Genomic DNA, 14,994 nt, shown 5'->3' with positions numbered 1-14,994 from the left:
TTAAAATTCCGGCCCAAATTAAGAAAAAATCTACATACACTATACCTTATGTCAGCCGCACATTTAGCAAAAATCCGACAGGTGGCGCAAAGAGCATGAACACCTGTTTAAAATGGTATACCTCAAAATATGCCCACGGTTAGGGCCATTTGGGTTTTGGTGTCAGCATTTTTAGAGATATTCAAATAGGTATTTGCACTCTTTGCGCCACCTGTTGATAAGTTTGCCAAATGTGCAGCTAAGATAAGGTACGGTGTTAGTACATTTTCCCTCAATTTTGGACAAATTTTAAGTTTTTGGGGTAATTTTGGCTATCATCAAGTGCATTTTCCAGTTAATTGCTAGAAATATGGTAGTCAATTTGAGTTCAACCCACAGATAAGATTTGTTTAACTTACTTGCGTTTTACTTTTGGTTTTCCACCAGTCTGTAATTTGCTACCATCGACTGGCATCGGTTTAGCAGCGATTGGTATTGCTTTCTTCTGTTGAAGACTTCCCTTCTTTGCAGCAGGAGGTGTGTTGGCATATTCATACTTCCTACCCTTGACAGAAGGATTGTTTTTAAAATCTGCTTCATTTTTCTCCAGACAACACTGAGAGGGAATAGTCCTTGTTGGCACGCTCAAAAAAAGGCCACCTGTTTTGACAGTGAATGCAACAGACAAGACTTTGCTTTTCGGAGGCTTGGCATCCAGTAGCCTTTTCTGCAGCACATGAAAGTGGTCCCTGTCTCCAAAGTTTCCTTCAATGGGCAAGAAAAAGGTCTGACATGCCACGTCTCGCTTTCCAGAATCCAATTTGTTTTTTACTTCTAATGGACGCTTTGATGACACAGGATTAACTGTGGCTTGTTGAGCCTGTTTCTGTGGACTTTTCAACTGTACTTCCATTGTGAGCAATGACTTGATGTCAGCTAGCTTTCTTGTTACCAACGGGGGCTCTACTTCTGGCTCGTGGTGGTCAAACTGAAAAGTATCAGTCTCAAAAAAGTTGACCTCTTCATCTTGAAAGTTCTCTGTAGTTTGCTCCTCATGTGGGGGCAAATTCTCAGGCACCATTTCCAAGTTCCAATTTTCTTTGATGGTTTGTTGAACAGCAGTAAAGTCATATGAATCCGGCGCTCTGCCAAGTAAGCATATCACATCTCTGGCAATTGAGCTTTTTAATGTATCCTGTCTTCGGTAAAGGGTTTGAAATCCAGGTAGAGACTGCTCTGCATCTTGGAAGAGGAACTCATCCACCATCCAATACCATCCTCTCGCCATTACAATGTCCGCATCAGAAGAGGTCGCGTTTTCTGAAGAGTTTTTGTTCTTAAGCAAACTGCTTGGTGGTGCTGGCACGAATTTGGCGTTTTTGGCGAGAACGATTGCTTTTTTGCTGTCGATTTTATGCCGAAATTCAATGTGAGCTTGCACCGTGTGTCTATGGCGAAACGTCCGAGTACAAGACTCAATCGGGCACTCAATGTCCAGTTGATTACTAACTGTAATTTTGCTTGGAGGTTCTTTAACAGTTTGAGTGGCATCTGGTTTTATTGGTTCATGATTGGCTGGAAAAATTGGTGGGAGAGAAAGCTTAGGTGCTTCCATGCTGGATACGTTTTTCATAAGATTAGTTTTGTCTGAGTTAGTTGGCACAGTGTTAGACATAATTCCATTTTCTTTGGTGCTAGAATGGGGACTTTTTTCAAGGGGTGTTGATGAACCTAGAGGTTTCTCAGTTTCTGTTGATTCAACCTCTGTATAGGTCTCTTCTGATTTTGCAGGATTGTCTACCGAAAGCACGTTGTCTTCAGACAGGACTGTCGTTTTGCCAAGAAAGTCACTTCTCGATAGTCTGGTTTTTTGTGACTGCACACTTTTGTCAAAAGAGTCAAAAAATACTCCAATTTCAGCTGAGGACCAACTGTGAATGGCATTAAGATGTCTTGAAATTCCAGTTTTTGAGCGAAAACCCCTGTGGCATGTTTCCTCTGGACATGTCCATTGAGCATGTTTATCACTGGAGGGCAATGTTGGGTTGTCTGGCTTTTTTGGTGTAGCAGCAGTTGGGTTCCGTAGATGGCAAGCTCCTATGTGATTGTAGGGAGTCTAAAAAGCAAATAATAATCTTAATGCACCTTCACTACATTTTGTACATACCAATTTTTTGCCATTAGCAGACATAATATAACCACGTTTTTTACTAAAAAATCAAATGCGGATAATAGTCAAAGGGCAGATCACAACAACATTGTCATTTATTGTTAGCTGTCAGTTGTTTGATATCACTTCTCCAAATGTTATATGTATACTTTAAGCCAGTAGTTCTCAAACTGTGCGCCCTGGTGCGTCAATTCATATTTTCAAGGGCGTCGCAGAATAGTTCCGTTTCGTGGCTTTTTATTGTTGTATCAAAAACTTTAATAATAAGATTCCTCATTAACTTTTATTGGCTGGTGCGTCGCAAGTCCAGAAAAACTTGTCCAGGGGCGGCGCAACAAAAAAAGTGGAGAACCACTGCTTAAGCCAATATGCTTGTTTGCTGCTTTCTTTACTCTTACTTAACAATGGACTGATCCACAATATTCATTTAACTGAATTGGTGGTACATGGCCTAAAACGAGTTGAGAACCACTGGTTTAAGGAGTCACCAAATTTTATCCATTACAGGCTAATCTAGTAATCTTGCTGATTTTTTTGAAAAAATCTTGCTGATTTTTTTTTCTGAAACAGTAGTTTTATAAACCTCAAGCACATAAAACCCATTAATGATTCACACATATTTTCTTTTTTCTACTCACTTTTTCTCCATTCGACTGTTTCAAATTGCAAATTAAGCAATCACATGAGTCACTTGTGTCAGTTTTTGTATGTTCAGAATCTTCAGTAATGCTTGTATCTGCAAGTTATATAATATAGCTTTACTAAATTTTCTGATTGTACTCTATACATAGCAATGATGGAGAAATTGTTTTGGGGGTCAAATACATTATATTGCAATATACATGAGTCCCCCAAAAAATTAACAAGCAAAATGTGTGTTTTGGACTAAAAGGTTTATTACATGGATATTTCTATTTGGAAACTTTGATAATTTAAATTTACCTGAAGGCTTTATTTTCAATTATTAATATTGAAAGAGTACTTTAAGCTAAATACGTAAACTGGGATAGTATAAACAGCTCTTTAATAGAAACATTATAAAACACAAGAATATCATGCTATATATGCTGACTGAGTATTATAGCAGTTATTAAACACTACCTGTTGAATCAAGGCTTGCCTCCTGCATGGTTTTGCTTGGAATAACAGCATTTTTCGAAGCCTCAACTACATAAAAATATAAGTCAATGGTAAATCATAACATAATTGATAAAGATAGTGAACCAATTCAAAAGCGCAAACCATATTTTTTGAAATTTGTCAGTGATGAACAAAGTTGTATACTTGTAAGTAAGAAATTTAATCACATTGCTTTTTTGCATATTTTCTGTTAGTGCTGCATAGGATTATCCCATTTTTAAAGCACAAACAACAAATTCTTAATACAATAAGTTTGGCCCATAAGACGTTTGATATAGACAAGTGGTCAAAATAAAACATTCTTAAGTGTGCATAGCAGTTCAAACTATAACAATAGACCACACCCAAATAGCACATTCATTTTATCTTTTTAGCCTTTATCAAATAAATAAATATGCTTCTGTTATTCCCAACGAACCAAAATGCAATAAGGTGGCTACATTACATCACATGGCTAATCTATTGTCAGCAGCTGCCCTGATGAGACCCTACAGTTTGAAATAGTGTGTACTGAATGCAGCCTAATAAATGTGCTTCTGGGTTCAGGCACACTGGCATTTTTGGCTGAACTTTTATGCCTTCACCCAAAATAAATAATCATAGTTATAAAATCACTGTAAACAGTACACACTATTTGGGAATTACGATATCAATGCAATTAAACCACACAGATAACTAAATGGTATTCAGTTAACCATAGACCTCATTACCTGCAATTTCAGCAGCAAGAGATTTTTGTGCCTCCTCTGTTTCGACAAGTTGAACATAAGCAGCATCGTCGCGTGTCATCGTCTCATGACAAAGTTTTCGAAGCCTCATCCAATCCCAGTTGTTGCTTAGAAGAAACTCAGAAGGCCACTGATGTTGTAAATGGTCAAGTAGTCTTGTTCTAATGAACAGAATAGTAATAATGTTAAAGCATCAAGCCAATAAATGATAAGCTTTTACATTGATACTGTGACACTGAATTGACACCACTTTGGTTACCAAGCAGTTCACCGGTAATTGTGACTTTGTGAGCCAATTTCGTCTGTGGTTTATGTCCAGTGGTGGCATCGAACAGAATAGGTGTGGCATGGCTTTTTAGCCTGATACACCCAACAAACAGGAGTGCCATTAGATGGCTACACTAGCCAATACGGCCTATCTATTGTCACCTGCTGCACTAATGAGACTTCAAGATTGGGTTGATTGCAGGGATTACTTTACATGGTAGTTCTCAACCTGTTTCTAATAACAGGCTCATTTTATCAATTTATCATGCATACCCCATAATAATATTATATTATAACCATTAACTTTAAGTTCTTGCAAACCCAACCTACAATACATTTGTCAAGTTGGATTTAAACTGAAGGGGCACTGCTTTAGGCCTTTTAGGCAACACACTGAAGCAAATGCAAGTCCAATAAATCTATGTTTCAGGCGGATGGGAACTACCTTACCTTGACTTAATGATAATTCCTAAGTGTGTATGGGTTTACACGGAAAGCAAATCAAACAGCCCTAACAATTTGAACCAACTTGGTAAACACCACAACTACAAATTTATTAAGGGAAACCACCTTATTTCAAACTTTTCCAGGGACTCCTTGCTTCGATCAAACTTCGTTTTGTAGGTTTTGGCGACTTCAAAGTAATGGTTCACTGTGGGTTCCCTCACAAATATGGTGAGAACACAGTACCTTGCAACCTGAAAAATAACGCAAATCACATAACTTTTTTGCCACTAAAGCCATTCACAGTAACATTTTTGTAGATATGTTTATAGCATGACCAAGGGCTAAATCAGTGCTTGAAATTATCTTTGTATGATTTAGCATCTACTATGTAGACCAGGGGTTCTTAAACTTTTTCGGTCGCGCCCCACTTTACACTAATTATTTATTCTCACGCCCCCCCTAAAAAAATTAGCACTAATGATGCTTGTCTTGTTTTTCGGAAACAACATACATGGTACTGTCCCTTTAAGCTACTGTCAAGTTAGTTCCGAACGTTGGAAAAAGCCACTTCAACACTGATAAGTTGCGAAAAAGTAGGCTTTTGCGAACACAGAGACACGTTGCCAGTATTCTTTTAAACTACGCATATGTTGCCCAGAAATCGTTGATTCACTCAAAGTCAGGGCAATCTTTAATGCGAAATTGCGCACAAATAAAGAATGTACAGCCGACTATATAGTACAGGGGTCACCAAACTACGGCCCGCGAGGTCATTTCATCCGGCTCGCGACCCAATTTTTGGTTTGCCAAATCGTATTGATAGCTTTGTTACTGTCAAAACTTAATCTACTCCTTACGAAAGTTTACTGTTACGACATGTAAAATTAATATTACCGACTCTCAAAGGATTGCAACGCCCAGGATTGATCCAAACCCAGTTTATTATGTCACAGATAAAACAAAAAGTGTTAATTGTGCGCAAACAATTGCCTTATTGTGTCACTTATGACATAATATACAAGCATTCCTTGTAAGATGAGACTAACTATACAATTTAAGAGATTTTAAATGGGGTTTTAAAAGACCATATCTTGGCGCCCATATAAAAATCGCCTCATGGGCTAAGTTTGAGAAGACGGCACTAGGGCATGTAAACTATGCGGCGGCCCGCAGTGGACATCCATTTCAGAGTATTGAAGCGTTTATACTTTAAACAATAAGTTCGAAATCAGCGCCGACATAATTCCAATGCATTAATTTACAATTGTTTGCAAGTTAAAACTTTGATGCCAGATTGTGCTGCGCCCCCCTTGCGAACCCTTCACGCCCCCCTAGGGGGGCGCGCCCCCCAGTTTAAGAACCCCTGATGTAGACTAAGGGGGAGGAGTGAAAATGTTTTGAAGTAAAAAATTTGTGAATAAAGGTTGAAAACTGTTTTAATTACTGGACAAGTATTAAAAATCAGTTCAGGTCTTTTCTACACATTAGGCCTTTTCCTGTTGTTTGATGTTTTATATTTTTGACAAACTGGCATAAAGTAACAATAAAATTGAAAGCTACAATTTGTTGCAAACCTGAGAGTTGGGGACGAAGTAAATGATGGACGACAAAATTCCGGTTTCAATTTGGGAACGATTGTCAGAATCAGCAGCAAGAAGACACAGAGCATGGTGGAGGATTTCAACACAGGAGTATCGACTTAAATCTGGAATCTGAAACCCAAAAACATATACGTAAGTTGTAGGGATGGGACAAACTGCAAACTTTCTGTTTGGTCGAACACAGAGCATCTCATATTAATGCTCGGTGCTTGGTGCATTGTGACATCACAAACATTCCCAATTCTAAGCTAGTTTTGTAGCTCTTCAAGGTCCCTTACGTCCCTAGTGGTGTATTAAGCCATACAGGCCACAGAGTTATGCGTTTTATCACCATCTAATTCTAACATATTTTTTTAAAAACAGTCACTTTAGTTATAGGATTCCCTTTCAAACAATGGTTTCATATGTAAGCGGGGCATGAATACGCAATTTTAATGCTCGAGTTATATTGTGAAACTGCTTGGCCGAGCACCAAGCATCAAAAACAGTGATGCTCTGTTCCGACTATTCGGGTTCTGGCTTGGCTCGGCCCTAGTAATTTGCTTGACTTTGGATCTATGCTTTTGTGCTAAACATGCTTGTCAAAGACTATCTTCCTATGTATATAAATGTACATTTAAATATTGGGCAAACATATAAAAGTAAAACAGCAGGTTTGGGCAATTTCATGGTTACCACTAATACAACAAATCAAATTCTAATAGATATTTTCCATACCGCCATTGCTTTTTTAACTATAAGCAAATGTGAAAAAGTGGAAGAAAACACAGTTAAAATGCTGGTACATTTGTACAATAACATCTCCATACCTCTTTCCAAAGAGCAGTGGCAAGTATAATACATTGCTCCACTGACTGGATGATGCATTTTTGCTGTTTCAAGCGCTCCGATATGAGTTTAAAGAAATCATCTGCACCATGCTCAGAATGCATTACTTGACACCATTTCGATGTTACCTCTCTAAAAATGACAGGAATTTTTTAATGTTACAAGGAAGTGTAAGCATGTATTTGCTGGTCAAAGCAATTTGGACATTTCATATGCATACAATTCTTGGTAATATAACAGGAAATACAATTTGCCAGGCTTTTTTTTCCAGGATAGCCTATGTAATTCAGTATGCAACTAGAAGGGTGGCTTTCTGATATACTTCCATTTTATATATTCTATATGATATTTACCAATTTACTATACACATCATTTGATCTACACATATGATTGTTTTTGTAAACAAAAACTAATGGGTCCCCACACACGTGTTTGTGCGGATTTACGGTAAACAGATGTTGCGGTGACTTTTAGAATTTTAAGGGCAAATTATTAGAAAGCATTAACCCAACAATAAACATTTTTTGTTCGTATTCTTTTTGCACTATTATTGTCATTTAATTACAAAAACGTTAAAAAAGAACGAAACAAATACTTTAATTTAATCTCTTGCTTTGATCCAGATATTGTCGTCCAAGGTCGGGTTTTAAACATATTTTTTTCTAGAAAGCTGTAACAGTTGTGTTACAGACACATTAAATTAAAAAGCAATTTGCTACAAGTGTACACATAACAATTTGTTTTTCATTTAACTTTGTTTCGCAAAACCATTGACCTGTAGTAACCTCACAGGGTGCACACGCCAAACGACTGTTTGACCTATTGACACCGTTTTCAATAGCACGCCGTCCTTACTGTTCAACAACACAGTTTAACCTAATTTATACATGCCTTGAGTGTTGATTCCTAAATTTGTTGCCAAAAAAATGCTACGTTATGACGAAAGAAAGTTCTGAACTGTGTTAGTAATACCTACTAGTTGACCTTAAGTAACCCGTGGTCATGCGGCGGCTGACCGAGCATTCAAAAAAAAACATTTATCTTGCAAAAATGTCAAGTTTATTTTTTCTACTTTATTTTGATTAACAAGTTTTGCTTGACATATACGAAACCGAAGCACGCTTATTAGGTTTAAATCACGTCATAGGTGTGAAACCTTTGCCAAAACTGAAAATGTGAGTGATAACTTAATAAAACGAAATAGCATTGCTGTGCAAAACAGCTGATTTCTGATCACCAAAACGACGTCTCGTAAAACGTCTGTCCGACGTCAAGCTGAGCCCTCCTGCTATCGTAAACCAGTGAGTTACTCTCTTGGGACTTCTGCCTACAGTGTCTTTCTTGACCAAATGAGCGTTAGACACATTTACGTTTCGGGGGCCTGTGGGTAAACCCCTGGGTAATTCGGGGTCAAACTTTTGGCATTGCTGTGACGACTTTTGGCAAATAGCATTGCTGTGCAAAACAGCTGATTTCTGATCACCAAAACGACGTCTCGTAAAACGTCTGTCCGACGTCAAGCTGGGCCCTCCTGCTATCGTAAACCAGTGAGTTACTCTCTTGGGACTTCTGCCTACAGTGTCTTTCTTGACCAAACGAGCGTTAGACACATTTACGTTTCGGGGGCCTGTGGGTAAACCCCTGGGTAATTCGGGGTCAAACTTTTGGAGGATCAAGTTTGGATTAATAACTAACATATGTCCAAATTTGAATAAATCTGAAGCATTCTTTCTTTACCAACGGAGCGTTACAAATCAGCGTTAAAAATTTTACGTTTCGGGGGCCTGTGGGTGAACCCCTGGGTCATTCAGGGTCAAACTTCAGGAGGATCAAATTTTGGTTAATAACTAACATCTGACAAAATTTAAACAAATTTGAAGCACTCTTTCTTGACCAAACGCATATAACAAACCATGTTTTAAATATTTTGCATTTGGGGAGCCTGTGGGTGAACCGCTGGGTCAATTGGGGTCAAACTTATGGAGGATCAAATTCGGGCTAATAACTAACATCTGTGCAAATTTGAATAAATTTGAAGCACCAAATGCGTCTAACAAGCCAGCGTTAGACAGAAAAAAGAAAAAAAAAATACGGACAAAACAATATGTGTCCCCTTCAGGGAAGGGGACCCATAATAAAACAAAACTGGCAACCAACTAGAGCAGCAGTTCTTAACCTTTTTATTTCCACGCCCCCCTCACAGGGTTCCTGCCGATTTTCGTTTATAAATTCCATGACTTTTTCAAAACTTTTCAAGAAAAAACACCCAAATTTCCATAACCTTATTTCTTTCAAATCTAGCAATTCCCATCATAAAACTCGTAAAAAGGCTTTGCTATGTGCTGCCAATTTACCATACTTGCAACAAATATATAAACATTGCGTAATTTGAAATTCCTATCTCTATCTGGCATTTTCACGATAAAACAGGCGCCAAATTCCATACTTTTTCAAGGACTTTTGCGAAAGTTGTTTTTTTTCAAAACTTTTCCAGGCCTTAAAAATACAAATTTAACTTTCATAAATTTTCCCGGTTTTCCATACCAGCGGGTAAATGTGTTACAAATATATTCCCCACAAAATACACTGGTGAGTAAATGTCACATTAATGAGCTTGCAGAAAATAAATTTCAAGTCATTTTAGGGTTCTGTAAGATGTTATTATGCTAAAACTCCTGGATAGTGTACTTCAGTATAGTCGCTTTCAAAATTTGATATATTGTGGGCCTGTGGGTGAACAGATGGCTTATATGGGGTCAAACTTTAGGAGGATCAACTTTGGATAACTAACTAACATAAGTGTAAATTAAAAAATGTTTAAAGCACTCTTTCTTGACCAAATGCTTCGAACAAACCAGCGTTAGACAGAAAAAAAAAATTTTTTAAAACTGACAAAAACATCAGGGAAAGGGTCCTCATCAGGGAAAGGGTCCTCATCAGGGAAGGGGACCCACAATTACTTGGCACCATTGGAATTTACAGCAGGAAGTAGTTCAAATAAAACATGCGTTAAATTAGCATATACAACTTAGTTTTTGAGGCATTTACAAAAAGCAAACATGTGCACACTTGTTAACAATGGTGGGAAGCTGGTAAAAAATTCCAGGAAAAACAACATTTCAGTTGGATTGAACAATACTACTGTAATGCTAATGCTTTTAACCAGTCTGTACATACTCAATATGATTCATTTCTTGGTTTTTCCACAAATACTCCATTGCTGCTGAGCATAGTTTTTCGGCACTTTCGTTTTCTTCTAGCAGTTCATCCACCACCTAAAAATAGAAACAAAAGTGTAATTGTGAAAGTGAGTTAAGTTTAGTTTGTTTTGTCAACAGTTTTGTAGCCCTCTGTGGGCCACAAAAGCAACTCCCACGCTCATTTAAACAACACAAACACTGCCAGTTGTTTGTGCCATAAGATTACCTTTGTCATTCTAAATAGCGTGACTACACAAAGTAAACCATGCAGATTTAATATGAACAAATGTATGTATGTATGTATGTAACTGTTACGTTTTGCTGTGATATCAAGCAGGACCACAAACAATTTGGTGGTCAATATAACAGGTAAATGCCAGAGCAAAAGCTACAGCTTGTTCATGGTTCATCAATAAACTGTTCTCTGAATCAATACAAAAATCTTTTTGTTACCTTTCATAAGCTGGACAGCCTTGACCATTTTTTTGTTTATTAGTGAATAATATCTCATTTAAATTAAGGTGAAATGTTGGCCATTACATAAAAAGCTTCGGTAATCTTCCTCTATTGTCAAGAAGCTGGTATTTGTTTTGCCACAGACTAAAGAAAGATAGACCGATTATTTGCTGGGCCCCTTACAGGTGCTTATATTCAGCATAATACCGCTTATTGATATTGGTCTTTTTGCTTTTGGATGGCCGATAAATGGTATGCATGCAATATGTTATTTTTGCTTGGTGCAACTGTTGTCTTGCCTTAAACTTTGCCCAGTCACTGATCAGTGTTAGCAAATCAACGTCAAAGGCTTTGATGCTCTGATGTGGCTTTCGTTAGTTTCGTTTTTGCAAACTTATTACAACTTATCAGCCATAACAACACTAATTTATTGAAAACCATAGGTTGTCGTTGCAAAAGGTGCTTTAGCTAGGTGCGATGATAGTTCATGACACAAGCATTGTATTACAGGATTTAACTATTTTTAGCTATCACCAGAATAGATCATTTGTTTCAATACAATCTTGGCACTTACAGTCATTGTTATGTTGAGGTTAAAGTAAGTCATTAGGTCTTGAATCCTTTTTGATGACAGAGACATGTTGGCAAAGAGTTGGAAGGCGTTTTCAAACTCTGTGTTTCCTTTCATCTGCAAAAAACAAAAATGGTTAAATCCACATACACATCCACCAACTTTTGTTTAACCTTATTGTTTTTAATAGGTGAAAAATGTGTACACAACCAAACAAAATCTAAGGCAAGAAGACTTAGGAAGTGTCTTTTAGGCCTAACAAAGGCACCAGGCCAGACCTCATAATATTTGTACACCTATTTATATGAACCTAAGAAAAAAATTCACCATGTACAAAAAAAATTGTCAAAAGGTGTGCTCCAACTTTTCACAGTATCATGAATTCATGATACATAACGCTTACCAGTTTAAGAAGTACCAATTAGGACCACAAAACTATACAGGATGACACCAAGTTATGCCATAAAGTATATATAAATATATATATATATAACAAAACACTGCTAAAAATAGGAAACACTAAAAAACTTTTATAGGTCAATGTGCTTTAATTTTGGATTCAGAAAGATTGACTTATAGTAGATGTACAAAAATTTAGGTCACACAGTTATACATATTATGCTCATACTTTGGGATGAATTAACATTGCTGTTCCGAATATTGCCAGTTGTTTGAACCTTTTGCTGTTGAGTAATGCTCTCAATCGAAAATGAGCACAATCTGGGTCGTGTTCAAAAGATTCTGCCACTTAAAAACAAAAAGTATTGTAATATTGCATTCAATAGGTAACTCAAAACAGTTTGTTTAGCAATTTATACCTTTTTCAGACATTTTTATGCAACAAATAGCTGTGTGAAAACAAAAACAAATAGCTGTGTGAGAACAGAGCTCATTATTTTAGCGAAAGGAAATGTATTTATAGATTTGTGAACTAAACATATTTTTTGGTAGGACAGGTCATTTACACAGATGTTGTTAGGAGTAAAGTATGCATATTAATGAAACAATCATTAGAGGTTTAGGGTTTGTGATTAACCTAGTTAATAGCAGTAATGAAGGATGCTCATTTATAGTGTATTACAAGCACCTGCGGAAATTGGAAATTTAACACCACAATATGTATAAGCATTTTGACACCACAAAATGTATAAGCAAACTACACATATGATAAAAAGCATTACATTTTTTAGCATCTGTTATAGAACCATCAATCAATTCCTTGTAAGGTGATTTTGACCATGGGCCATCAACAGCCAGGTTGTACATATTCAGCAAATCCGCATGGTTTAGTCCCCTAAAAAAAGTGAAAAACGATTTGACAAAAATAGTTTTTCTTGTTGTAAATGCCTGGTATTTATATCAGGCCTACAACTTGGTGCATGTTTTTGGGATTTTACATTGAAGTATAAGTGTTTTTTTATGCATTGACCAGTCTCACCAAAAAATAAAGGCTCGCTCTGAGCAGTGTATTCATTGTGTTGTGAAGAGCTTGCATTTAATTCTTTTTTCCTTTGTTTATTGTGCACTGTACTACGTGCTTTCAGTGTTATTTACCCTGATGAAAGTGACCTGTACAGGACGTCGAGACGTCAGAATAAAGACACAATTGCCAGAAGATCTCTTTAAACTTGTAGTTTATTTTTGTTTCATTTTAGGTTTGACAAATCTGTTGCAAACATTTTAATCTCGTAAAGGACAGAAGGCTTAAAATTAATTTGGTTTCTCTGTTATGGTTGATTTTAGGGTCAACCAAAATGAAATTGCCAAATACTGATTTTTGTTTTATTTTTTGAAACAATGTTTTTGTCCCACTGGTCTTTGCTGAAAACTGACAAGCCCAAAACCCTGAATTATGTACCAGACGACATCTTAAAGTCAACCTAAATTACTTGTTTACATCTGAGTTTAGGTTTGACTTAGAAGTTCAGTTCAAAACCACCCATTTTACAATTTAGTAATGTATTATCAAGATGTTTAATTGTGAAAAAGCTGTTAATTTTAAGTGTAAAAGAGTTTATTCATCAATACCGTTTGCATGTAAGATTGAACATACATTGACCAATGAAACTTACCTAAATTGTTTGTCAATTAACCATGGTTTGATCATAGAAGCAAATTCTCTCATACAAGGTTTCGAAATTTGGTGCTTCAGGTTCAACAAGGAGTTAGTTGCAGATCTGAAATCACAAGAAATAAAAGGTTGGAAAAGTTAAGACAGTTTTCAACTAAAAAACAGTTTTATGAGCCGTACTTTTCTGCAAGAATATAATATATATACAAGTGTTGATTATCACTGTGACTTTATACATCAGGACATTATAACATAACTGGCTGAAAATCTAAGTTCTTCTGAAGAAAAAAAACATGACAGGATACACACATATATCATCTGGCTTCTTCATGTAATTACCCTAATTGATGCAAGATACAGAGCACTAACATCAATTAGAAAAGTTTTCCTCATTTGTACTAACAACACAACATCTCAAAACATGGTGTAATAAACACATTAACAAGCCTTAAAAACACCCGTAATCAGATTGCTCAAGAAACATATATATATAAATCATATACCATTATATTTATTAGATTGTAAGCTGTGTCCAGGACATTTTTCAACCCTACTGTTTTTACAGCATTTTTGGTGGTTATAAGTGACAGAAGATTATATTTCTAATGGGTTGTGTTTACTTCTTGTTGGGACGCATACATATATCAAGTTATTTTTTAACATCACCACATGTAGCAAACAATTGAGGGTGCCGTACAACTAAATACAGTAAAAGTTCGGCAAAAAAAGAACCACTTTATGCTTGCCGTAAGCCATGCCTATTTGCCTATAAAGGAGGGTTACCGTATTAGTCCATTCCACAAATTTTGCACATGCACCGAATCGGAAGCAACTTGTAACAGTTTAAGACAGTTCTCAAATGCCTTGGCATGATGTTTCAGTGACTCATCGAAAACTTTTAGGTCAATCAAATCCTGCTTGAAAGACTGTCAAAAAAACATAGAAGTCAGTCTCTTATTTTTTACATTTTTTGCATTAACGTTACCGCAGAGAACTCTTCACAAATGCTGATGTAAGGGTCTTTGGGTAAACTCATTATTTACGGCTGGTTTATCATGATGTTGGAAAATAAGTTCAAAATTTTATTCATTTGTTCCATTTGAAGCTCAATACACCTGTATCAGTATTCCACAGTCTGTTGAATTCTTTTTCAACAAATTTTGCTATTAGGTTTTATACTGTAAAAAAGTAGAGTTCATATTGATTGGTAAAAAAAAAACAGGAACAATTGCTGTAGCAATGTTAATATGGTATAACGTGCAAAATAGTGACAGGCTATAATTGGTATTCCGCAGTTAACAGCTTTGCAGTTAGCTACACCAGTTTTTTCCAACCATTTGAGAGCCACGGAACACTTCATACATTAAATCATCTTGTGGAACAACAACACAATTACAATCTTATTATTTCACAATGAGTCTAAATATTACACAACAATATATGATGCAAATCGGATGCAAAATTTGAACTGTTGAAAGTGGATAATTACTTTCCTACATGAAAAGATCTCCACACCCCTTGTGTAAAACCAGTGAA

At 36.5% G+C, this 14,994-nt stretch overlaps 1 protein-coding gene across 2 annotated transcripts in view; it reads right to left on the bottom strand.

Annotated features, from left to right (window-relative positions):
• The window catches only part of LOC145232885 (uncharacterized), a 39,357-nt gene extending 24,725 nt beyond the window's left edge, over nt 1-14,632 (bottom strand). For both annotated transcript variants that reach the window (XM_080097561.1, XM_080097562.1), the window contains exons 1-14: nt 14,444-14,632; nt 14,242-14,384; nt 13,460-13,564; nt 12,569-12,681; nt 12,016-12,134; nt 11,391-11,504; nt 10,338-10,435; nt 7,142-7,292; nt 6,306-6,443; nt 4,855-4,982; nt 4,000-4,178; nt 3,251-3,316; nt 2,788-2,885; nt 399-2,095 (exon numbers count right to left, since the gene is read on the bottom strand). In XM_080097561.1, the coding sequence (XP_079953687.1) occupies nt 399-2,095; nt 2,788-2,885; nt 3,251-3,316; nt 4,000-4,178; nt 4,855-4,982; nt 6,306-6,443; nt 7,142-7,292; nt 10,338-10,435; nt 11,391-11,504; nt 12,016-12,134; nt 12,569-12,681; nt 13,460-13,564; nt 14,242-14,384; nt 14,444-14,494 (3,200 nt within the window). In that variant the 5' untranslated portion in view covers nt 14,495-14,632. The remainder of the gene's footprint in view (nt 1-398; nt 2,096-2,787; nt 2,886-3,250; nt 3,317-3,999; nt 4,179-4,854; nt 4,983-6,305; nt 6,444-7,141; nt 7,293-10,337; nt 10,436-11,390; nt 11,505-12,015; nt 12,135-12,568; nt 12,682-13,459; nt 13,565-14,241; nt 14,385-14,443) is intronic.
• Between the last annotated feature and the right edge of the window lie 362 nt (nt 14,633-14,994).

This window comes from Phallusia mammillata, chromosome 6 (assembly GCF_965637545.1).
Source record: "Phallusia mammillata chromosome 6, kaPhaMamm4.hap1.1, whole genome shotgun sequence".
Lineage (NCBI taxonomy): Eukaryota > Metazoa > Chordata > Ascidiacea > Phlebobranchia > Ascidiidae > Phallusia > Phallusia mammillata.
This window is presented reverse-complemented; position numbering and strand designations above follow the sequence as displayed.